Raw genomic sequence first — 26,235 nt, forward strand, 5'->3', positions numbered from 1 at the left:
TAAACCTCTTTAGGGCTTGACTGAATCAGACTAAATATGATGTATTTCACACACTACAAAAGGCTTCAGATGAGGCAATGGTAAAAGAAAAACAGACACCTTTTCAGTCTTTATTCGATAAAGGGCATTGGATGGGAATATTGAAATATGTCTCCAACACAGTTTTAAAAAATATATAATTATAGTAATTTCACCCAAGCCCTTTGCTATTTACCCTCCACTCCCATACTCCTTTCCATGAATGCCCTGAGTCCCAGTTTAACAAACAAACAAAAAAAGAGGCAGGGTACAAATACTGATCGATAGATAGATGAACTCAGCATTTCTCCTTCCATGATCCTTCTCCAGTATTCACATCCCCTGTCTTGTACATTTAATTTTTTTAAATTGTTATAGTGCTGATACTTCTTTAGCAGTACAACACTATAAGAAAAACGAGGTGCAGGAAGAGATGAAATGTTCAATCTGATAATAAGTAATGTAATGAGGATAGGAAGGTCAGTAGAAAATCTCCATGGCAAAAATCATACAGGTTGAATATCCCTTACCCAGAATTCCCAAACCAAAAACACTCAACATTCAAAATTGTCTACATGGGTGGCTGAGATAGTGGCACCTTTGCTTTCTGATGGTTCACTGTACACAAATTTTGTTTCACGCACAAAATTATTAAAAGATAAAATTACCTTCAGGCTATGTTTATAAGGTATATATGAAATATATAAATGATATTTCAAGTGTAAACCTTGGTCCCATCCCTAAAATACCTCATTATGTATATGCAAATATTTCCAACATTCAACAAAATCCAAAATCTCAAACATTTCTGGTGGCAAGCAGTTCAGACAAGGGAGATTCAGCCTGTACCCCTGTTCTCAATTTCCAGATGGGCACAATCCCTTTCCTAAAACACTACTGAGATTCTGTAAAGACTTTCTTGTCCTATTCTAAATATCAAATATGACATTTAACCCATTTTTTCTTGGAAATGCCTTGGACTTTTAAAAAATCCTGCAGTGGTTTGTTTTTAAGTACAGTACTTAATAATACTGAAAATGCCAATAAAAATACTTAACACAGGGAGAATATCATATATTACCCTCCTCCCCCAAATTCAGTACCTACAGCTATAATTCATACCAGATTCTGAGCTTTTGGTCAGACTGGAGAAGCTTTGAGCAGACAATATGACTAAGATGGACAAAAAGGGTAACCTAGTGCAAAGAAGCTTCCTATTTTAACTGCTTGCTCACCATTTTTATGTATTCATAACACAATTCTATTGAGAAAGCCCTGCCTTCTTTGGAGAATTCGTGGCCAATGTAATTCAGTTCTAGCTCAACGGCCGCATGACCTCTGTTGATAAGGTTGCAGTTTCTTTAAAAGGGTTGATTTCTACAAGTGAGTGGATTTTCTAGCAGAGTAGTTGTGTCTTGGGAATGTACAATGAATCTGCAGGACATTTAACAATAAATATTCATAGAAGGTCCAAGAAACACTAATGGAAATATTTGCTAGTGTGACTGCTGTTGAATACAGAAGTTAGGTTATGGATAATAATGGTACCATGCTATAAAGCACTGGTCTCCAGACAGTGGATCAGGAGTAGAGCATAGAGAAGTTACATTTTAGGCTACTACTTCCAGAATCTCACAACCAGCATGATCACTGGCCATGCTGGTTGAGGAATTACAGGAGTTATCACTGCAAAAAGTATTTTTTATTCATTCTCTGCTCATGAAGTTCCTGCAAATGGTCACACTAGTGCCATCAGCATCATGTTTTTGTTTAAGAGAGAAAGAAAACATACATAAGGATTGCCAGATGCTGGAAGACAGCACTTCTCTTTGTTATATGTATGTGCTTCAGTGAACTTAAGCTGGTGTATATATGGCGGAGTACACACTGCCAGAAAGAGGTGCCTTCCCAGCACCTCTCTTTGCTCTGCAGGAGCGCTGCAGCAACCAAATTGCACGGCGCTGCTGCGGAGCAAAAAAGGAGCGTCCGGAAGCAGCTCCTTTTTGTGGCACCGTTGCGATGCCGCAAAGCGCCAGAGACAGCGCAGTGATGTCGCAACTGCGCCACCCCATTTGGAGGCGGCACAGCAGCAACATCTCCATTACACGCCGTGTCTGGTGGGCACACCACAGCTGCAGCGCCCTTGTCACATACAAGGGTTGCCGGGCATGTGGGCCTAACAAGTTGTTAGTTGTTTCACTGCTATTCTTTCAAGAGATGAATTACAAGGTCCTCAAATGTTCCTTGTTTGCAAAGTTATCAATTCACTGACATTCTACCAAAGTATCATGGTGGGTTAGTCAAGGAAGGAAAACAGTACCTGAGTCGAGCTTCTCAAAGTCCGTTGTTTGAGAAGCAGCAAGGGTTACAAGCTTCTGGCTCCTCTGTTGAGATGACAGCAGCAAATCTTCTCTTCTCTTCAACTTGTCTGTTCTTAAACCCCAGTTGGCTGCAAAATATAGCTTCGCTCTAAGGAAAACTGGTGACTGGGGGTTTTAACCAGCCTCTTTGCCTTGTACTCTCCCATCTTTCAATCTTTGTGTGATAAGATCAAATTGCAATCATCACTTGCCATTGCTCAAAGGAAGCCATGATCTTTCCCTTGGAACTCTTCACGCATTTGAATAACTGCTTTAGCCTGAGCAAGTGTAGTGGTTTTCATGTTAGATTCCAGGAGTTGTTGTCATGTGCCTTCAAGTCGTTTCCAACATACAGGAACGCTAAGACAAACCTATCATGGGGTTTTCTTGACAGGATTTCTTCAGAGGTTTGCCATTGCCTTCCCTGAGGCTGAGACCATGAGACCTGCCCAAGGTCCCCCACCCCCAGTGGTTTTCATGGTCAAGCTGGGAATCAAATCCTGGTCTCCATTTATTGTGACACCAGAGCTCTGACAAAGGCTAAATGTCTCACAGTTCCTAAAATTCCTTAGCATTCAGCCAGGGCAGTTAAAGTGGTCTCAAACTGGATTATTTCTGCAGTGTGTTTTGGACCACTGTCCACAACAGTCATAGCTATTGGCCAGGGACCATATCGATTAATCCTCTATCATCCCACTTTTGCAGATGCTTTTAAAGCGTCCCAGTTTCTATCCCCTCCTCCCACTTTGCCCTCAGCTTACTTGAAGGTTTAAGGGTCCTGTATATAGTTTTATTTTTTATTGTTTTAAAGTGTTTAATATGTACTGATTTTAACCACTTTTATCTTTTAGACTGCATTTTATTCTTTAATGAGTGACGTATTTTAATACTACACTAGTTTAAATCTATTTTAATGCCCCCCTTTGTATCTTTTTCACTGTATTGTTTTGTAATTTGTAAGCTGCTTTGTGTCTCAGTTGTGGAGAAAGAGGGATAAAAACAAATATAACAACAACAACCACTTCACCACACTGGATCACTGGATTTTGTAATGCGAGGTGGGCTAACAGACAAACTGCAAGTGAGATAGGAGAAATGGAAAACCTAGTAAGTAAGTTAATTTCCACTATATAAGCTACAATTAAAGGCACAGATTCAAATGCAGGACAAGAAGTACCAACCTATTATCTAGGCATGTTTACTCAGAAATTCAGAGGGGTTACTCACAGGTAAGCATGGATAAAATTGCAGTCTTAGTGGGAGAAAAGTGGCATACAAACAAATAAATAGTTAATTTTTTCCCATAGATTACAACTTCCAGAACACTCCAGTTGGCATAACTATTGGAGGATCCACAGAGATCTAGGCCAAAAACTATGTAATCTACTGGAAAGCTTCACATAGGTATTTTAAACAACCCCACCCCTTTTTTTTAACTGACAGCTTAAACTTTTTAACAGCCATATTAGTTGCTTCCTGATATCCAAAAGAACAGGAAAGCACCCAGCAGCTCACTCACTAGCCTTGAATGAAAACACTTCCCAAATCCTAATTTGGGGTCCTTGGATTCCATGAAAACTAGGACACCTGTGGCCAAACATTTGTGTGAAGAGGGCAACAGTTATTAATGAAGAAAAACACACAAACTAAGGGAGGCTGCAGCAGTTGCTTTTGCCAGAGCCTATTGGGAAGGGCAATAGTCCATTCCCTCTTCTCCTTCTGCTCTCTTCCATTGAGTTAATTGAGTGCCAATGACTTTTGCATTTTGAATTCAATTTACAACAACCAAAACAAGCTGAGTACAAAGGGGAAGAGGAGAGAGAAACTGGGACATTTTAAAAGCAACTGAAGAAGCAGGATGGAAGAAAATGAACTGGGACATTGTGTGCCTTCAAGTCTTTTCTGACTTATGGCGACCCTAAGGCAAAACTATCATGGGGTTATCCTGGCATACAGAGAAGGTTTGCCATTGCTTTCCCCTGAGGCTGAGAAAGTGTGACTTGCATACTTACCATATTGACTGATGAAACACACTGAGTAGATAATCCACAGCAGTAACCTCATGGCACATGCAATACTGTACGAAGCTTTAATGCCAAAACTACTTTCTCATTCAGCAAACAGGTAGGCTCAAAGCAGACTTCTGCTATGCACTTATAGGGGTTTAAATAGCAGTTTCCTCTTTCCAGGGAATTCTGCAAAGGGGTGGGGCTCTATGGAGAGAGATTTTAGGCAATCCTGTTTGGAACCAGCCAATCACAGCTCAGGAAGAGCGGGGGCGGGGGCAGGGATACAAACTAGGTTTGCCTCCTCAAAGAGTTAAGGTGTGTCCACAGCAGTTTGACACCACTTTAATTGCCATGGCTCAATGCTATGGAATCTGGGATTTGCAGTTATGTGAAATATTTAGCCTTCTCTGTCAGAGCTCTGTGCCCCCCCCACTAAACTACAAATCCCAGAATCATTCCATTGCATCAAGCCATGGAAGTTAAAGTGGTGTCAAACTGCTTGATTTCTGCAGTGTGGCAGCAGCCTCAGATAGGGGGAAGAGGGAATAGAGTTAGGGCAGTCAAAGACTGGAAGAGTATCTAAATTGAGTTTTTGGAGCCGTGTATGAGGAAAGAGTTCAGGGATAAGAATCATAGAGTTGGAAGAGACCATAAGGACCATCCAGACCAACCCCCCTGCCATGCAGGAACTCACAATCAAAGCATTCCCAACAGATAGCCATCCAGCCTCTATTTAAAGACCTCCAAAGGAGACTCCACCACTTTCCAAGGGAGTGTGTTCCACTGTCAAACAGCTCTTACTGTCAGGACATTCCTCCTAATGTTAGGTGGAATCTCTTTTCCTGTAGCTTGCATCCATTGCTCCAGGTCCTATTCTCTGGAGCAGCAGAAAACAAGCTTGCTTCATCCTCAATGTGACACCTCTTCAAATGCTTATACAGGGCTATCATATCACCCCTTAACGACCTCTTCTCCAGGGTAAACATACCCAGCTCCCTAAATCTCTCCTTTGGCAACCAATGACAGCTGGCACTTCATATCTGCAGCTTTCACTTTTGCGGATCTGATTATTTGCGGATTCGATTAAAATAAGGAACTCTATACATTCAAGGGCATCTTGTATTTTCAGATGAAAATGCGTTTTACATGGACAGTGAGGGAGTGACTGACTACTAAAGTCTCTTCTCTCATGTGCCCCCAACTAATGTTATCTTCATGAGGGTCTTCATGAACTACCTGCTACTAGTCTGGCCTGTTGCTCCTTGGTTTTGATATGTTGCCCTATAGAGGTGTCATCAGAGCAATTTAATTATCCTTTTTAGGATGTCCATGAAAACAAGATTTCCAAAGTGCAAGGTCAAAAAGTGCGAATTCTGATATAGTTTGAGTGATACAACTTCCCCTTCCGTTCCTCCTCCTGCAGCCCAATCTTCTCTGGAGTTGAATCTTTCATTGCAGCACTAATGCTGATGGGTTGTATAGATGGGAAATCAATTCCATTAGTGGTGTCCTTTCTAATGGCAAATGAACACCAATGGAAACAATCTAGAATTTTTAGGTATTTTCAGTTGACTTATTGGAATGTGAATGTTTGCAATTTTATATGATTCATGTGGTCCTCTACCTGTAGTTGGAGTTGCAATGTCCAGCATTTTTCACCACTGGCTATGTGGACTAGGGCTGGTGGGAGTATCAGTCCAACAACATTGGTATTCACATAAAGTGGGTCTCTCATGCACAGATGCAAACACACATTAGTGCTGCAATGAAAGATTCAACTGTACGTCTCTTCAGACTCATTTAAAGCAGACACACAGAAGAAACACACAACACATTTCTCATTTTTATAGAAAATAGACATTTATATACATCTGCTTTGATGAAAGTCATCTTTGATCATAACATCTGTAGGTAAAATTCATTCGTAAGCTGACAATGAAAATAAAGAACTCTCCAAATTCTGTTATCACTGATATACATCCCACTGTTAATTTGTGCATTTATTAAACAAAAACAGCCAATCCTTTAAATTAAGAAAGACGAAAGAGATGCAAAGACAGAAATACTACAACTATGCAACGAATGTCTGCTTAGCAAAGGTGATTAATGGCATCCTGCTTTGAGAGGCCACAGATCATGATCCAGAGATAGTTCTCAAAAAAGAATTTTTGACAAATCCTATATGGACACTACAAGGAAGTTCAGCACATATTTGCAGAGATTATACCATCATAAACATTGACACTTTTCAAAAACCATTGATAAGCCAAAGCAAGTGATCTTGTTGCTTATTATTAAGTCCACAAGGAAGCAGATGGCTAACTATTGCACTTCCCCTAAGGCAAAAAAAAAATACATCCCTTCAGGGATCAGTTTTCACAGATGACAAGCAAGTAAGCAATAAATGAAATGCACAGAGCAATGCAAACAAGTGTCAAAGCATGCAAGGACTTTGGTGTGTTCTGAGGAGAGCATGGAAAGTTCCGTTCTGAACTACAGAATCCGTTGGTCAAGAAAGAAAGAAAGAAAGAAAGAAAGAAAGAAAGAAAGAAAGAAAGAAAGCTTTCTCAAGCTCTGGCCTCTGGCTTTCCTAAGTATATGAACTATAGGCTGTGTACAGATTAGAGCTTTTGAGAGCTGGTGTTGGAACCTGCAATATCACACATATTCTGTGGAGTGCCATGGTCTTGGGCCAAATTTTGTTTTGTAAGTTTTATACCCCCCTGTGCTACAACACTGCCGTACCTTTGCCCAGAAACACAGCCATGGCAGCCATCATAAGAGTGTGTATGTCTTGTCGTGATTGTCAATTGGCATATGTTGGGAAGCGACTGTAGAGAGCACATGCTTTGCATGCCAAAGACCACAAGCTCAATCTCTGGTGGTTCTAGTTAGTTGCTTTTCTAAAGGTCCTGTAATAATCTTAAATATTCTAAAAGGCACCCAATCCCATCTGATTTTGGAAACCAAGCAAGGTTAGCCCTGGTTAGTACTTGGTTGGGAGATCACCAACAAATACCAGGTGCTATATGCTACATTTCAGAAGAACTAGCAAAATCACCCCTTGAATATTTCTTGTTCAAGAAAATCCTATGAAATTCATGGGATTGCCATAGGTTGACAGGCAATTTGAAGGCACATGCACAACAAGTGATGGTGGAGGGGAACACTTCATGAGATGCTAGAAAACCACTGCCAGCTGAAACAGTCTAGACAAACCAATGATCTGACTTAACAGAACCTATCTTCCTAGGTTCATATGCCCAGTGCCTGTAAACTGCAACACACTTCTCTGTCTTGTTCTATCAAGCCATTTGGACATAAATTATTTATTTGTATTTCATTTATGAAAGCAGAGGCATTTAAGCACACATCACACTGAACATATACTGTATATACTCATGTATAAATCTAGAAATTTAGGTGAAAAAATTGACCCCAAAAACCTGAGTCAACTTGTCCACGGGTCAATGTAAGTACTGTATCTTAACTCTTATTTAAAAGAAGAAACCATCCCCTGGTGAAAAGCAAGAGTATAATCCGTCCTGGAAGCACTTACCCTCTGTATTCTCTCATCCATCCAGCCTTAAGACTAGGCACATATGCCTGCTGGAATTTTGTAAGTTCTTTGACATTGTTTTACTTTGCTTCATCCTTCAGATCCTTTGCTATATGCCCCTAAGTTTTATTCTCGTCTTATCCATGGGTCATAGCAAAATCCATAATTTTGGCCACAAAACTTGCCCTCAACTTATACATGAGGTCGACTTATAGTCGAGTATATACGGTAGGTAACTCCTTTTTTAAAAAATGGGATGAGCCACTTTCTAACACTTGATAACTTTTCCCTACTAATTTCAAGAACGCTGCTGTTATGTATCTCCAAAGTGACTCCAATCTGAAGCATCTCTATCCTTAGGTTTTCTTGGCAAGATCTATTCAGAGGGTTTGCCACTGAGTTCTTCTTAGGATAAAAGAGACATGTCCAGGGTCAACCAAGGGGTTTCCATGGTTGAACAGGGATTTGAAGTTTCCTGACCTAGTCCTAGTCCAAAACTCTAATGAATATACCACACTGGCTCTTCAAGAACATTATCTTGCTTTTAAAAAGCCTTGTTTCTCCTGGACTGCAATGCTCCTGCTTATGAACATTATGGAAATTTGGTTAAAGATGCCATTCAGACTATTCTGTAGTACATTCCCAGGCATGAGAACTATTCAGAACTAGTCCCTGTGAGTTCATTGGGGCGAGTACAGCATTGCAATCAGATTCAGATTTAAAATTTCAAAGAATTCAGTGGGACTTATTCTCAGGTAAGTGTATATAAGACTCGAGCTTAAGTCAATTTTGCAACTTGTGCGGAGCAAGGGAAGGTGGAGTCAGTTGGAAACAACAACCTATCTTTGTAACCTCCCCAATGTTATTTTTATTCCATTATGCTACTGTGCTGTATCAAGAGTATTGCTACTATGGCATTAAAGGGGGGGGGGGCACACTACAGTAGTCCTTCTCAAATGTTTGCACCCCTCGGAAATATCTTCCTATATACCTGCATGTAAAATGCCACAGAGTGCCTACAGCTTGGAAAACTATCTTTTTGGACTACAAATTGCAGAATCCTCCTATCCAACAGGGCTACTAGGAATTGTACTCCCAAATGTTGCTCCTACAAGCTGGATTCTGTGAGCTGTTTTCAAAGTTTCCATGTTTCCATGTCCTGCTTAACCAGACAACTTGTCCATCTAGGCCAGTGCTGTCCACTCAGTATACCTGTGCTGGTGCACAAGGGTCAAAACACACTGCAAAAATAATGCTGTTTGAGTCCACCTTAACTGCCCTGGCTCAATACTAGGGAACTGTAGTTTTGTGAAACATTTAGCCTTCTCTGTCAGAGAGGTCTGGAACTACAATAAACTACAATTCCCAGGATTCCCTAGCACTGAGCCAGGGCCATTAAAGCTGACCAAACTGGATTATTTCTGCAGTGTGTTTTGAACCAAGAGCAGCACCTCTTCAGGACTTAGGTAGAAGCCTTTCCCATCACTGGCCAGCCAAAGATGTCACGGATTAATTCAGGGACATGTAATCTCATGACAAATCTGTGTTAATGTTCACTGGATCTCAATCTATTTGCACAATCTATCAGGAAGTTCTTATTTTATAGGAATTTGCTGAGTAGAACCTCCTAGGGAATTATGCTTTGCTTGCCACAGTTTTTACTTGGAATATTTATGCTCAATGGGTTTCTACTTTACAATCGCCTCCCATCCACTTAAAATGATAAAGAAATGTGGATGATATAGTAGGTTTAAGTCATGGGCTAAAAAACCTTAGCTGACTCAAGGTCAAGCTTTAATTACTTGCAAACACTATTTTAAAAGTTTAGAGTTATATTAAAAATTGAAACAAAAATGTGCTGCACTTCTTCCAGTATTTAAACCTTTGTCTGTATACACCATCATCCCTGATTTACATAGCAGTTTTTATTTATATGGCTTACATTTTTCTTGTATTTGCCATCATAATGTTCCTGTGAAATACAACACTCTACTATACTTATTTCACATATGAATAACTGATGCTAACATATAATGTGCAGAGGCAGTAGAAACAGAGCTTGAACCCAAGTCTCCCAGCTCTCGTTTCACTGGGCCACATTACTAAACCATTAAGGCCACTCAAAGTTAACTTGCTATTCTCAGTAAAGGGTGCTTTCAGATGGTTTCCTAGTGGTACCAATCAAAAGGCATTATAAAGTTATTCTCTCCCTTCTTAGCAGATTTTCTGTGGTAAGACAACCCTTTCCCCACAAAAAACCCTGAAAAGATTACTGGAAAAGATGGACAGTTACAGATTTTGCTGTCTAAACCAGGAATATTAAAAATATTCACAAATGTTCTCATCTTGGAATGAAAAAAAACATGGCAGTCATTCCTGTACAAAAGCAAAAAGACCAGCATCCCTATTTTTTGTTTTGTTTTAATGTTTTTGTGAAAAATCATTGCATTTTGTGGCGGGGGAACTTGAGCAAAAACACTGTGGGCATTTGTTTGCAAAAAAGTGCCAAAATGCAACAAATTTTAAAGAAAAAAATAAACAAAAATGCTTTAAAGGGAAAAAAAGGCACAAAAAAAAATCTTAACCAGCAGGATTTTTGTTGTTACTAACATTTTCCAATTCTTGCGTGCAAAACAAAACAAGTAAAGATTTACATCCCTAGCCTGGATTCCTGGAAAATGCAATGAATCAGGCAGGCTGCTGCACAAAAAAAGATAATAAAAGCCTTCACCAGAAGCACCCAAAGATCTTAACAGCCACTTCTTTGCTATTCTAGAATAGTTTCAGACATTTCAAATTTAATTCAACTTTCCCCAAACTGCCCTCCTCCCAGCAACCATAGGTTATAAAGGGCTGACAGTTGCCAAAAGGCCCAGGGCAGTATGGCCCTGCCAAGTAGCAGGAATCATTAACCATTCCCCAGATTTCTAGACATGTGGTAAGAACGTTCTCATTATTTGGCAATATAATATAAACAAGAGATTTATGGAGTATGCACATGTATGCCAAGGAAAGTTATCAGTTTGTAAATGGTCTTTCATATTCTCTCAATGACAGTAATTCCACAACAGTCTTCTCCAAAGCTCCTGAAGATGCAGACTACAGTTCCCATTCTCCCCATGCAACATGCCTAATGATCAGCAATCAGGGGGAGCTGTAATCAGAAATACTTGAAGGGAACCACATAAGGAAAGAATGCTCTTACAAGCAATTCACAATGGTGCCAATTTTCACCAGGAGGCAGGAATAAAACTACATTACAGAGCTCTATATTTTGGCACTTTGTGATGCACATGTCTGGGGCTTCTCTCTGAAGAGTGTCTGCAATCTCAGTGATACCATCCAACAGTTACATTGATGGAGGACCTTAAGATCATGATCTTGATCAGTGAACATTACAGTTGAGCTACTGAATGAAGACAAGGAATCCTCATTTGAGTAAGCTGTCACTTCCTTTATCACAACCCTCACAAAAGGGTTGACAGAAGTATGTACCAAGCACTGGAGGCATCTGAGAACTCAAGGAATATCAACAGAATAATTTAACATACATTCCTCCACTGCCTTGTGGCTGCTACCTTCTCTACCTTCATAAAAATAAGAGCAATAGCCACATGTTGAGTTACATTTCTAGTTATGAAAGATACCATCTAATTTTTCCTCACACAGAGAAATGTGAAATATATGGCATTTTATTATGTTGAATAAATAACACTCAAACATGAAAAACCCAAACTCAGTAATATGAACTCTCTTCTCCATCACATATTTTTGTCAACAAGAGAGGAAATGAAATTTCTACATGTCAAAAGAAAAGATGTCTCAAAAATCCCATTCTTCACTCATTCTTCCAAGTCCCATAAACACATCAAGGATACTTGGAAAAATTTATATTTTCAGACTAGAGCTCCCAGAAAGCCCCAGATGGCATGGCAGGTTGGGGGGGAAAAGGAGGTCCTATTGTCTCTCTTATTGGCCAGTGTACAAAGTGGCCACCAAGGAAGGTTCAATGTGCTTAGCAGGCTTCATAAGGCCCTACTTCTCACAGAAACCTTTGTGCCATCTCCTCACAAGCTGCACTCAGGAGTTCCTCCTGAATCAGCCTCCGAGGCAGCAGAAGCATCTGTGGCTGAGTGGGAGAAATCTCACATGCATGGCTCTCATTTTTTGAACAACATAATTTTTAAAGGAATAGCTGTGATCCCTTAACATTACTGAAATATTCTGAAGTGTGCTTCAGCTCTTTTTAGAGATGTTCCTTTCCATTCAATGATTTTCAGTAAAGCAACCTTGTTATTTTGACCAAGAAAAGAAGAAGCCCTAAACTCCAACCACTGGTGTGATATCTTGTATATAAACATCACAAAAACAAATGCTTTGCATGCAGGACTTCTTTTTCTGAAGTCACACTCATGACTGAAGTACGCAGTGGAAAATATGGTGTATACATTTCCATCCTGGATGATGGACTGCAATTTCCCAGGTCTTGTGACAATAATCACTAGGATGACCTAAGATGGCTGCTATTTCCCTCAGCTATGGCTACCACTGCCTCTTAGCAAGACTGAACAAAGGGGACCATCCTATTCAGTCCTCAGTGAATCAGGCCATTATTTCCACTTCCAACCATTGTCCCAATGTGTTATTTTAATTTTAAGAATCAGAGATTTCAGCATTATATAAGCATTCTCTCTATAAATGTTAATGGTATGAATGCTAATGGTATGAGGCAAATCCACCCAAGCAAACATCTGGATTAAGATTAAGTTTCCACCCAAGGTACAGCATATCCAGCAGCAGGAGGACTTCCATAGCTTTGGCAGTTTCGGTACAATTCCTATATATGGTCCTCTTGTTCTGGGTCACCACTGCACCCACAATTCCTTTCAGCTGGCTGCTGTTTTGAAGGAAAACTGTGGCTTTTATAGCACTTGCTCATCACTGGGAGGCATACACTCAAAGGGATGATCCTGTTATGTTCTCTCTTTAACATTCTGTAGCCGTTTCTCCAAGCGATCCAGTTTAGCCAAATTCTCTTTTAGCAACTTGCTATTTGGAACGAGCTGTAAAGCCTTCTCATAATAGTTGCGTGCAGTGATGTAGTTACCCTACAAAAAGAAAGGCAAGGGAGGAGAGGAGGAAAGGGAAAAAAACCATCAGTAACAGCATCTCTCTTCTCTCTCTCTCTCTCTCTGGCTCAAATGCCATAATCTAAGAGCCCTATTATCTCAGTTTCTCTTAATGTGGATATTCTAAAATCCCACAGCTTCTGTTTATTAATTTCATACACTTTTATCTTTGTTAGGTTTTTTTTTTACATTTATATCCTACTTTTACTCCAAGAAACTGAAAGTTGTGTATATTGCTACTTTCCCCATTTTATTCTTAAAACAATCCTGTGAGTCAGGTCAGGCTATGAAAGCATGAATGGCCCAAGTCAAAATCCTATACTCCCAATTCAACAGTTTAACCTTCCCCTCTCATCGACATTCTTGCTCTAGAAAGATGCCGAGGTTGTCCATAAAACAAAATCCAAACCACACATTGCGGTGATATCGTTATGAGGCTGATCAAAAGAGTAAATATTGTGCTGGTTTTCAAAGGTCAGTTCATCAGGCTCTGAGGTGACAGAATAAAAACAGTGGAAGAAGGGCAATAAAATTTTCCTCAAAGCTTTATACAAATAATTTAATAAAGAAATACAATACAAATAAAGCTTATGACTTTTCTTACCTTGATATGCTCAATGCCTCCCATATTCATCCAGGCTTGTGCTTGCTCTGGGTTTAAGTCTACAGACACTTTATAGCTCTAAATTAATATGAAAGTAAAAATGAAAAGTAAGAACACTTTTGTCCAAAGTACAGAAACCTTAGTTAGGGTGTATAGCAGCTTTTCCCAGTACTGAGTCCTCATGTATATGTTGTATACATAGTCCCTGGCCATGTCAGCTGTGGGTGATGGGAGTTGTAGTACCACAACATGAGGATACCCGGAACTGGGAAAGACCGGAGAGGAATGTTATTAGCTTTGTCTTTTAAACCTCCTCTGCATTGTAAACATTTTCACAGAGAGCTGTGTGCATGCATGTGGGAAGTAGCAAAATTACCTTTTTCTACATTCCAAGGTAGAGACGAATATTGAGGACTAAAACAGAGAACATTATGAGCCACAAAGGTTCTTATTCTAAACTGAGGAATTGGGAACATCAGCAGCAGCCCTAAAACCAACACATATAATAAAAACAAATGTGCACAGTGTGAGGTCTTAAACAGATTGGATTAGAAGGGAACCTGCCATTGGCACGGTACAGACTGCACCAAAGGGGAGGGTCTGTGGCACCCCTTTTATCTCCAGGTTGGGGGCAGGGCAGCCTCACCGGCAGCCCTGTGGCCCTAATCCAGAATTTTCCCAGACCACAGAGAAGCGACAAAATGCCGCTTCTCTGTGGTGCGGAAAAGAGGTGTCCTTGGGGCTTCATGCCCCTGGACACCCCAGGAGCCAGAGCCATGGGAGAAAGGCACTGCTTGGTCCCTTTCTCCCAGGCATCTTTCCCGCAGCCATTTGGTTGCTGCAGGAATGATGCGGTCCCCAAAAGGAGCTCTGTTTTGGAGTTCCTTCGGGCACTGTGCCTAGGCCGCCGTAAGCAGCCACACTGTTTGGATGTGGCGCGTGTGTGACATCATCATGGCGGCCCCCGTGTGGACAGGAGGCTGCCATGATAACGCTGCCGCCATGTACTAGGCTTGCGCAGTGTGCGGTCGCTCCGCCCCCATGCAACCCTAGTATGTGGCCAGGCCGGCGCAAAGCACTGGTCTAGACCACGCCTTAGTGTTAACATCTCTTTGGTAAATAAAATGAGCAGCAGTTCCAGTGCAACAGACTGGGAAAGGGAAAAGTTATATCAATTTCCAAATTGTCTCCTCCCATTGGGCAGCACATTGCTTCACAATCCTTAATATATACTTTGTGTTAATCTGAATGTATATCAAGGACTTTGAAGAGCAGCATGTTATGTTTAATGAAAGATGTGATTCATATATTAAAAGATAATCTCGTGTTTTTAATGCTGGGTTTGTCTTCTTACCTCAAAAGCTTTGTCCAAGTGGTTTTGCTCTCTGAGCTGATTTCCTTTAGTGAAAAAGAGCTCTGATATGACTTTGGGGTCCTTTGGTTTCAGCTGTAGAGCTTTGTCTATGGCTTCAAGTGCCTGCACTCATACAAAGACACACAAAGATAAACATGAGTGGTTTGAACTCATATAATACATTGAAAGTTACCCTGAGGGTTGGTATATGTATGTATGCATACACACACACACACACACACACACACACACAGAGAGAGCTTTTCAGTGTGCACCTATAATGTAATGTGTGAATTAGGCAACAAGTAAGCTGTACAATACCCTAGAGGTACTCTCATCATAGATTTGGGATTAGCTGCATCTTACTGTCAAGCATTCACCTGATTAGTATCAGGAGTTGGAAAATTACAAGCATGCAGGATGTTCAGGGGGTGGGAGGATATTCTAGTGGTGGGCAAACTCAAAGGCCAAGAGGTAGAAGGGCAAAAAATAGCAGCATACCGTGGTTTATAAATTCTTACAGCCAGTAACTAAGCTTTAGGAGAGGGATTTTAACATTTTAGAATCTGGGAAATGTTAACATGGCAGTGTCTTGTAAAAGAGGGCATGGCTGTCTGGGGAGTACCAGTGAGCTGGATGTAGCACCAGGGTTAAGTAGTGGTGATGTAGCACCACTACTTTAATGCTTTGTCAGATATCTGGAGCATGGTGGACCAACAGATGGAGAGGAAAGGCAAGCTACTGATGGGAAGGGAGGGACAAAAGAGAAGCACACATATCAGGACTCTGTTTTCTTTCACACAGAAAAGGCAGAAAGTGTATTCAGTTCTTGGTACTATGACTTAAGAGGTACACTGACAAGCTAGAATGTGTCTGCAGGAGGGCAATCAAGATGATAAAGAGTCTGGAAACAACCCCTTATGAGAAATATATTAGGGGAAATTGGTATGTTTAACCTGGAGAAGAACAGACTGAGATATGATGTAATGGCCATCTTCCAATATCTGAAGGGCTGTCACATGGAAGATGGAACAAACTTGTTTTTTACTGCTCCAGATGGTAGGACATGAACCAATAGATTGAAATTGCAAAGAGAAAAACCCAGCTAAATATTAGGAAGAATTTACAAATAGTAAAAGGTATTTGACAGTGGAATGGGTTACTGTATATACTTGTCTATAAGTCTAAAAATTTATGCCCAAAAATTGACCCCGAAATTCCAAGTTGACTTATTTACAAGTCAGTATGGTAATGTGATTGCAGCTCTTTCAGATTTCCCCATGCGGTAGGAAGAGAGGTTTTTTTTCCTCTTGAGCCAAGCAGAAGAGTCCTGAGTGATTAATTGTTGTTAAACAAACAGTCAGAGTCCCTCTTCCACCACTGCCTGTGTGAAGGCTGAAACCAAAGTTGAAACACTGAAGCAAAAAGCATCAGTTAGTATCGGCTGTACTCACATATACATACACTGAAGGAGCCTCCAAGTTTTACCCTAGACTTATCCACAGGTCATGGCAAAATCCATGATTTTGGCCCAAAAACCTGCTCTCGACGTATACATGAGGTCAACTTACAGTTGAGTATAGAGTGGACCCTTGTTATACGCTGGGGTTTGGTTCAAGATGCCCCGTGGATGCTTGAATCCATGTATAAAAATTCTGTGTATAAGAAGGGCCAACTGTAAAAGGTACTTCTGACTCTCCTTCCCCACAGGTTTTTAAAAAGAGATTGGATAGTCATCTGTCAGTGAAATTTTAGTTGTGAGTTCTGGCACTGGCAAAGACTTGGACTAGATACCCCTTGATACTCTTTTGAATCTACAATTCTGTGTTTTTATGAAACATCCCCAAATGACAGTCCAGTCCAATACATGCACAACGCATATGAAAACAAGGGGTTAACCTTAGGCCTATTGCTACCCATGTGTCTAAGACTATCTCAAGCTGATAAAGCTAAGGTGTGTCTCCTAACCAAGTGTCTGACTAGAGAGTTTTTCCATCAGGATGGCATGTGTTTTCAACTTGAGGGCCACTGCTTTGTTTTCCATATTTGTTGGCAGATTTTAATTAGAGTTGAACTTGATTCTGCTGTTGTGAATTGCAGCAGTTCTATTGGTATGTCATCTGTTCCTGGTGCTTTATTCTTCTCAATTACTTTGAGTGCTGGTTTCACTTTCTTTTCCAAATTTTGAGGTTCCTCTTCATTTATCTCTTCTTCCTATGTGCCACATGCAAGTTCGGCACTAGGGCTCACATTGCAAACATGATGGATAATAGAGCGCAGTAGGGAATGCCAAAATCTGCATGTGCTTTAATGATTCCAGCAAAGCCTTTGACTGCATAGATCATGAAAAGCTGTATTTGATTATCCTGATACATAACCTACTCAGGACAAGAGGCTGTAATGAGACCTGAGTACAGAGAAACAGCAAAGAAGTCAGATAAGGCTGCATACTATCACTCTATCTATTCAACCTGTATGCAGAAAACATTGTAAGGAGAGCAGGCTTAGACTAATAAGGAGGAGAAGTGAAAATTTATAAAATTATAAATAAAGGATAATAATAATAATAATAATAATAATAATAATAATAATAATAATAATAATAATAATAAATTGGAGGAAGGACCTTTAACAATCTAAGATATGCAGACAACACTATACTGCTAGCAGAAACTAACCAAGATCTGGAACAATTATTGAAGAGGGTCAAGGAGGAAAATGCCAAGGTAGGCTTGATGTTGAACATTAAGAAAACAAAAAATAATGACCATGGAAAATCTACAAGAAATCATCATAGATAACAAGAAAATTGAAATAGTCAAGGAGATCCCTTGGATCAAACACTGACCAAAATGGAGACTGCAGTCAAGAAGTAAGAAGACTAGGATTAGGAAAGGCAGCTATGAAAGAACTGGACAAGATACTAAAGTGTGAATACTAAAATGGGGCTCATCCAAACCATCATATTGCCTATCGCCATGTATAGATATGAGAGGTGGACAGTGAAGAAAGCTGACAGAAAGAAGACCATGGAAAATCTTTTTGATTTGAGATGTGGTGCTGGAGAAGAGTGCTGAGGATATTACGTGGATGGCAAAGGAGGAGGAGAGGGGAAGGTTCTAGAATAGATCAAGCCCAAATTCTCCCTGGAAGCCAGGATGACTAGATTGAGGCTGCTGTACTTTGGTCACATCATGAGAAGGCATGAATCATTAGAAAAGACAATAATACTAGGAAAGGTAGAGGGCTGCAGAAAGAGAGGATGCCAGACGGCTAGACTCAATCAGGGAGGCAATGAGCCTGAGCATACAGGGACTGAGCAGAGCAGTGGAGGACAGGGATGGGGTTGCCATGAGTCAAAGTCGACTTAAAGGCAATTAACAACAACAACATGTGATATGTACCTTGTTGTAATTCTCTTGTTTGCTGTAAATAGCTGACAAAAGGCGGTAGCACTCCAGGCACTCAGCCTCTTCGGTCACAATATGATTGGTCATTTGTTCAGCTTCCTTGGTTTGCCCCATCATTGCCAAAACCTGAGCCTACAAAAAAGCAAAGACAAACAATTAGTACACTACAATCAGAGGACATAATCTTTTCTCTCCTCTATTAGAAAATGGTAAGGATTTGGTGCTACCACAACAACTTGGTATAGCCTGCCTATAAGCCATCAAGAAGAGGCTAACCTCACTAACTGAGATGCTACCAGTAAGAAGGCCCTTTCTCAAGTATACACATATTTCACATAAAAAGATAGTGGCACAAAAGCCAGAAGACAACAATATGAACACTTTAGCAGACCTGCAGGAGAGTAGGTTATCTTTTCAATACCCTGGCTATAGGCCAGTGTCCTCCCTCTACCTACTGATAATGGTAGCTTTGGACCAACACATTTGGAAGGCAAAAGGTTGGAGGCAGCTGGCCTAAGCTACTGAGTCTTTTAAAAAGTGAATAAGGGCACTTTGAATTAAACTCACAAATAAACTCATGGTTAGTGAAGGTCTTTAAGTACCAAAAAGAAATATTAATTGCTAAATGTATTGGTTAACAGCCTCATGGAGCTATTCTACATGTCATGATCTTTCTATAACAGTTTTCAAAGGTAGCCCCAGAAAAAAATCATTATAATATACTACCTGGGATGTTGACAGAACATGGATTACTGTAACCATATTACTGTTCAACATATTCTCTAAAATATTATTTTTAAAAATTAAGCCTGCTTCAGTGACCTCTGAGCTTTCTGACTTGGGCTTCGTGGACTCTGTAATTCAAGACTTGCAAGCTTGAGAGGTTTACTATATTTTATTAGAACCCTGAGATTTACAAAAGCAGCTTAATGCAAAAGACACAAACTGAGAATGAACAATTCCTGAGCCTAGGAAGTTGTTTCCAGTAATGGAACTGAATGGTGCTCACGGTCACTTAAAATCTACTTCTGGTAGCTGTAAATTTTCTGCACTATAGCAGTTTACAGGCACATAGTCATTTTATTATTGCTAAACATGGGGGCCCAAACACCTTAAAGGCACTAGATCCTGTCTGATCTTGGAAGTTAAGCAGAGTCAGCCCTAGTTAGTTCTTGGATGACCACCAACAAATACCAGTTGCTATAGGCTATATTTCAGAGGAAGGAACTGGCAAAACCACCATTGAACATTCCTTTTTAATGAAAACCCAATGAAATTCATGGGGTCATCATACGACTAGAAAGTACAAACACACTGTTAAACATCTGGAACTCAGATGTTGCTCCACTGCTCCAGAGAATAGGACTCATAGCAATGGATTCAAACTAGAGGAAAAGAGATTCCACCCCAACATTAGGAAGAATGTCCTGACAGTAAAAACTGTTCAACAGTGGAACCCACTCCCTTGTAGTGTGATGGAATCTCCTTCTTTGGAGGTTTTTAAACAGAGGCTGGATGGCCATCTGTGGGGGGTGCTTTGATTATGTTTTTCTGCATGAAAGGGGTTAGACTGGATGGCCCTTCAAGTCTCTTCCACCTCTATGATTCTATGAAATGTTTGTTTCTCTCAGAGATTTACAACCAAATCCAGATCTACCTTCTGCTCACCCCCTCTTGTAGTTAACTGGCTTTTCTTCCCTGCTACTTCTCCCAAGCTGAAATTTACAAAACTAAAATCTGTCAACTGCTGTTCTGTGGAATTAGAAAAACTGGAAATGCACTGTCCACACACTCACCAGGGCCAGACGAGTATCCTTATTGGATGGCTGAAGTGCTGCAGCTTCTCTGTACACCTTTAGTGCATCTTCGTATCGCCCTGTGTTGTAATACAGTGCTCCAAGAGGGGTCAGAATTTCAGCCTTTCGTGTCACTTTCAATGCCCTATAGGATTTTCAACCAAAAGGCAGGATATGGAGAGAGACGAGAGAGCAAACAGCATGAACCGAAATGTGTCTGCTGAAGGTTCTAAAATCCAGCCCCCCAGATATTGTTGGATTGCAACTCCTAGCATTCCTTGCCAGCACAAAAACTGATAAGGAGTGCTGGGGAGTGCAAACCAAGAACATCTAGAGTGCCACATGATTGCCATCCTTGTTCTTACAGGAGAACAGTCTGCATGGGAAAGCTTTTTGTAGTCAAGAGCAGACTTGGGGGGAGAGGATATCACATTTTAGACAATAATCCCCTAGCTAACATGGCCACTGGCTATGCTGGTTAAAGATTCTAGGACTTGTAGTCTCCCAGAAAGGAGCATTTGCAACAGGAGGAATTTTCCACCAAAAAAAGCCCTTTCCATAATAATCCTTATTTCAGCTAAAAATTTAAATACTACCACTGTAATAAATGCTAAAAACAAGTACATGTACAAAACAACAGTTTATACCAGTGGTCCCCAAACTCTGCTCTTTAAGGGACTTTGGACTTCAGCTTCCAGAATCCCAGACTATTGGCCAACATGGCTAAGGCCTCTAGGAACTGAAGTCCAAAATCTCTTAAAGGGCACAGTTTGGGGACCACTGATTTACACAATTCATTCAGAGAATCAGAATTTGTTCCTGATAAAAAATATGATGTTCTCTTGTACAATTATGGAATTGAAGATTAAGAGGAGGCATCACATATCCTGCCTTCTCTTACCGTTTGTACCAAGTTTCAGCTTCTTTGTTCTGTCCCAAGGAGCGGTACAACCTACCCAGGTTCACCATGGCCACATGATGACTTGGGCTCAGCTGGATGGCCTTCTGGTAGTGGGAAACTGCAGTCTCTGGAGATCCTAGGAAACAAAATTGGATCATGTTTCTTGTTAATCTATCCTGCAAGTGTATCATATGTGTCCTCCCCATAGGGAAAGATTTAGGACTCCATTTACAAAGAGAAAAAAAGTTAGACAAAATGTCAAATGATAGCTTTTTTGATATGTTATTATTGAACTGCAGAGAAATTCAGCATCCAGTTGAAAGATGTTTAGTGAAACATGACTGCCCCATACAGCAGTAGGAGACCATTTGCCCCACCTAACAAGACAACTTCTGTTCAAGGCTGCTGTGGCATTGTCAAATGTACAACACATCACGGCCATGTTATGCACACTAAAGCAAGATAGTTTCAGCATGGTGATGCAATGGAAGTATGAGATGAGGTACAAGCTCCCTGTCACCCCACAGTTTCACTCAATGACCTTGGGCTAGCCATTATCTCAGCCTCACAGGAAACCGTGCATGCAAGTATGGAGCTGTATAGAAGAAAGGAAATAATATACATGTGATAAATATAAATGCAAACTCTCCAGGCTCCAGTGCAATGGGTAGAGAAGGAACAGGCCTATGCCTGAGTGAAGGAATCTGGATACAGATTCAGCCCTATCATTGCAAACAAAGTCAACTCAAAGAGACATATCAACAATGCCATATACCCAACTAACTCTGTTATCTATAGCCCTGCTCAGGTCTTGCAAACTCTGGGCTGTGACTTCCTTGACTGAGTTTATCCATCTCTTTTCCTATTGCCTTCCATCTTAGCAAGCTTCATTGTCTTTTCTAATGAGTCATGACTTTTCAGGATACATCCAAAGTACGACAATTTCAGGTTAGTCACCTTGGCTTCTAGGGAGAGTTCAGACTTGACTGCTTTATGACCCATTCATTTGTCTTTTTGCCTGGCCATGCAGAACTCTCTTTCAGCACTACATTTCAAATGAGTTGATTTTCTTCCTACGAGCTATCTTTAGCTCTCACAATGCAATATAGAAATCAGAAATACAATAGTATGGATAATCCTGACTTTGGTATTCAATTATATATCTTTACACTTGAGGATTCTGTCTAGTCCCCCCCCCCCCATGGCTTCCCTTCCAATTCCAAGTTTTCTTTTGATTTCTTGACTGCCGTTTCTATTCTGATTAATGTCTAAGCCAAGGTATGGAAAATCTTGAATTATTTTAATATCTTCATCATCTCACATAGCTTTAAAGTAGGCAATGAAAGAGTTAAATATTTCTGTAGTCATTTTTCATCTTTGGTCAATATTTTGTTTTCTTAATGTTCAATTTAACTGTACATTTGTTCTTTCTTCCTTGACTACCACAGATTTGTAGTAATAGTGAAATGAGATAAACCCACATAGCCTGCCTTTTACATCTTCCATAGGTGGGCAATGGGAATGATTTGTCCAAGAAACACTGCTGAAGATACTATTTATTTATCATTTAATAGCTTCTCTGAGGATGATCAAGACAGCTTAAAAGAAAGGCTTTGAGGAGAGAGGAATTAATATTAAATGGGGGGGGGGGGGAATCAAGCTTAAGCTAAAGCTACACAATCTCTCTCCACAGGTCAGCCAGGGCTATTTGTTTCTTCCCACTGAACATTCTGGAGACAACTCGTATTAATCTGAATTGTCCTGCATAGTAAAATTTGAAATATTTTCTACATCACCACATGGCGGAGCTATACTACTATATTTTGCCTGGACAAGATGTGACAGAGAAATCTATTACAAAAGAGGAGGGAGCGTGCAACCTGCGTGTAAACTGATTAAGCAGAATCATTCATCGGTGTCTTATGTTTTAAAAAAAACCCACCACAAATGTGCTGATGTTAATTTCATCCTGGAGAAAAGTGACAGATTGCTAACCTTGGAAAGAAAACAGCTATTTAAGATAAATTTTGTACATGAATCCACTGCCTGTCATACGGAAACATCTCTCACAGCAGTATGCATACATAATCTGCATGTGAAATTCAAATAAACATGTCAAGGTTAAAAATAACTAAAGTTTAAGGTATGTCAAGGCAAGGAGAGACTGTGTTAAGACTCATTTTATTTGAAACTTTCAAATATGACTGGAATCCTGCATTGGAAGACATGTGTCTGGTATGGAGATATGTCTAACCCCCCCCCCCAATCTTTTATGTGATTCAGCCCTCTCAATAATATGGCCATTTCAATATTGATGAAGAGTGGAGAGATCAGTGGTGATATATCCAGCTATATTCTTGCAGCTGAACATGATGCAACAGACACCTGCATGAACCTCCCAGGATCCTTAAAATCTTGCAGATGATGTCCTTGCAGTATGAGTATGTTCAGCTATGGAAAAATAGCTGTACATGTCTCAACTGATCTCCCCACTTTCCAATGACATAGAAATGGCCATGTTGGGAGATTGCATCACTTAAGAGATGAGGGGGGAATTTCAGTTGTTATACAGTTAGTAAAGAATTCCAAGCTCTACAATGACCAGAACAGTGGATTATGATAGTGTAAATTAGACTTAATGCTTTTGTAACTCACTAACAAGATGCTAGCTAACCTCTCCAAGGCCAAAATATGTTACGTTGGAGTAGTGTGAATGATCTAAGACCCATAGGCTAATGTTTTATTTATAGTAATCTCAAAAGCTAGACTGCAATACTGCTCTTGTCTGGAAGCTGCAACTGGGTAGAGAACACAGTATTTTGTCTCTTGACAAGGAATGGTTGCTAGTCAGAACTTGGTAAACTAACTTTTTGAATTAAAAAGAGAGAGGAAAAAAGGCATCTTGTGCCACCTTTGGGACGAACCAATTTGTTTTATAAGCTTTTGCGGGCTATTGACCGCTTCTTCAGATCCATCTAAACAAGTCAAATGCAATCCATGAAAGCTTATGCCAAAATAAACTAGTAAAGGTAGCAGAAGACTCTTTTACTTTCCTCTCCTCTTTTTATACTGAAATAAACCAACACTGCTTTCTTTTCAAAAATTGCTTTTTATGGCTACAACCCCTGGAATCCCCAGTAGTCATGCTAGAGTAGCTGGGGAATTCTGTAATCTGTAGTTGGAAAAAGTAACTTCTTCAGGCTCCATTAACGGGAACAGGTTTCATCAATACTCAGACCTCCCTTCAGCCACCTTATAAGTTTCAGGACATTTTTCAAAATTCTGATTTTGATTCATAAAGCCCAAAAGAATTTCAAACAATTCTCATTTTACCTGATCACCAGCCATCCTGCCCGCAGATGATGGGAATTACATCTGAGGAACATCCAGAATACCAATTTCTCCAGCCAACCGTTTGATAACTCAGACTCAAGATACCACCTTTCCTACACCTTGTTATTATCATCTCTATAGACTGTTTTAGCTGAATGAACAAAGGTACCAGAAAGGTGGGAATCATTAGTCCAAATGTTGCTGGACCACAACTCTCAGGATCCCTTGTCATTTGTTATGTTGGCTAGGGTTGCCTGGAGTTGCAGTTCAACAACATCTGCATGATTCTCACGTGTGCTCTACCTTTTGATGAGAGTACGTAAGGTCCCATGTTATTCCACCTGTACTGCAAGCTATTTCTACAGTGAGACTCAGATTGACATACACCTGTATTCAGTGTAAGTCATATATTCAGTATAGTGGGGAAGGGGGAGTATGAATACTCATATCTTTCTTTGCCACAATTCATTCCACAGCTTGGCCAAAAAATCTTAGAAATTCAGGAAACCACCAGGTCATATCATTTGTCCAACCTAACCCGGTACTCTGAGAGGCAACAGCTCTCCAGGAAGAGGTCTCTCCCACTATCTCAACCCTTTTAACTGGTGACACCACAGACTGATCCAAGATCTTTTGGCATGCAAAACATGAGACCTGCCCTTAGCTATGATCTCTCTTCATCTTTGTAATCATGCAGAGAATTTCCTTGTTAAGATCCAATACTACCTGAGCATTGTTCTCACAGAGAAACAGAGGTATCTCCATTATACTCCCCAACTGGGGCCCCTCATCAAAACTGTGGTAGTGGAAAATTGTGTTCTGTTCTTGGTTCCAGCTCCTCTACTTCATTATATCCCCCCCACCCATAATACCCAATCTATGTTCAGTGAGCATGCTTAGTCCCCATTGATTTGTCCCTCTCCCTCCAAAGTTTGATATGGGAGTAATGAACACACTTGTCTCCAATTCCAACTACATTACAATCTCAAATTTCTTCAGTGATTTCTATAGACTGCTCATTTCTCTCCCTGAAGACATTCAAAAATAGATTTGCTGTGTAAGCCAAACAGTGACCTATCCAGATAATGTAATGGACCTTTCCAACTTTTCTGTATGTATGTCTCTCCCTATCCAACCACTCACTTCCATTCCCCCTCCCATTTCACTATCAATGCTCCACACCAATGAGTTTTTATGATCTATTGGGGGTGGGATGGAGTTTACTAACTACAGGATTTTTCCCCCCTGACATATTTTTGAGCATTTGCAAGCCGCAGGGTTATTCTGATTTTCCTGATACATCCTTCTTGCTCTATGTGTGATGAAGCTTTGTCTAGGTCACCTGAAGTACAGGAACATTTGAATTTACACTGTAAAGACAGAATCAAAAGAACCCATGCTATGCTGAACATGATACTGAAGTAAGAAGACATACATCATGAAACGGCTTTTCAGAAAGATAAATATGGAGATGGTTCGCAAGATCCATCAAGAATGCCTTTTGTTTGTCCCATCTGTATACTATAACCATACAATGGGAGAATAAAGAGAAGAGTTGCATTGCTACATCAATTTGGGGAAGGGAGCCAAGCTAAACCTGGAAATTACCTGGAAGCATGATAAAATATTCCTGTTTTGGCTCAAGTAAAAAAACAACAACAATAACCAGAGCTAAGAGCATTTAGATTAAGTCTTAATCTCTAGTGCTTCAGTAGAAATTTTATTTGGATATAATATACCACTTACAATTAAATTTCTGTTG

General features: G+C 40.3%; 2 protein-coding genes across 8 annotated transcripts in view; both read right to left on the bottom strand.

The window, feature by feature from the left end:
- Positions 1–4,442, bottom strand: part of OVCH1 (ovochymase 1) — a 47,926-nt gene extending 43,484 nt beyond the window's left edge. Inside the window, 2 exon segments of the mRNA XM_042467869.1 lie at positions 2,339–2,467; positions 4,391–4,442. Of these exon segments, the coding sequence (XP_042323803.1) occupies positions 2,339–2,467; positions 4,391–4,442 (181 nt within the window).
- A 4,828-nt stretch (positions 4,443–9,270) lies between these two features.
- The window catches only part of TMTC1 (transmembrane O-mannosyltransferase targeting cadherins 1), a 187,755-nt gene continuing 170,790 nt past the window's right edge, over positions 9,271–26,235 (bottom strand). For 6 of the 7 annotated variants that reach the window (XM_042467638.1, XM_042467636.1, XM_042467635.1 and 3 more), the window contains 6 exons: positions 21,141–21,276; positions 20,240–20,384; positions 18,438–18,575; positions 15,034–15,156; positions 13,680–13,757; positions 9,271–13,054 (listed from right to left, as the gene is read on the bottom strand). In XM_042467638.1, the coding sequence (XP_042323572.1) occupies positions 12,920–13,054; positions 13,680–13,757; positions 15,034–15,156; positions 18,438–18,575; positions 20,240–20,384; positions 21,141–21,276 (755 nt within the window). In that variant the 3' untranslated portion in view covers positions 9,271–12,919. Of the gene's footprint in view, positions 13,566–13,679; positions 13,758–15,033; positions 15,157–18,437; positions 18,576–20,239; positions 20,385–21,140; positions 21,277–26,235 lie in introns of all 7 variants that reach the window. The other variant, XM_042467634.1, reaches the window with a different exon arrangement.

Source organism: Sceloporus undulatus, chromosome 5, assembly GCF_019175285.1.
Source record: "Sceloporus undulatus isolate JIND9_A2432 ecotype Alabama chromosome 5, SceUnd_v1.1, whole genome shotgun sequence".
NCBI lineage: Eukaryota > Metazoa > Chordata > Lepidosauria > Squamata > Phrynosomatidae > Sceloporus > Sceloporus undulatus.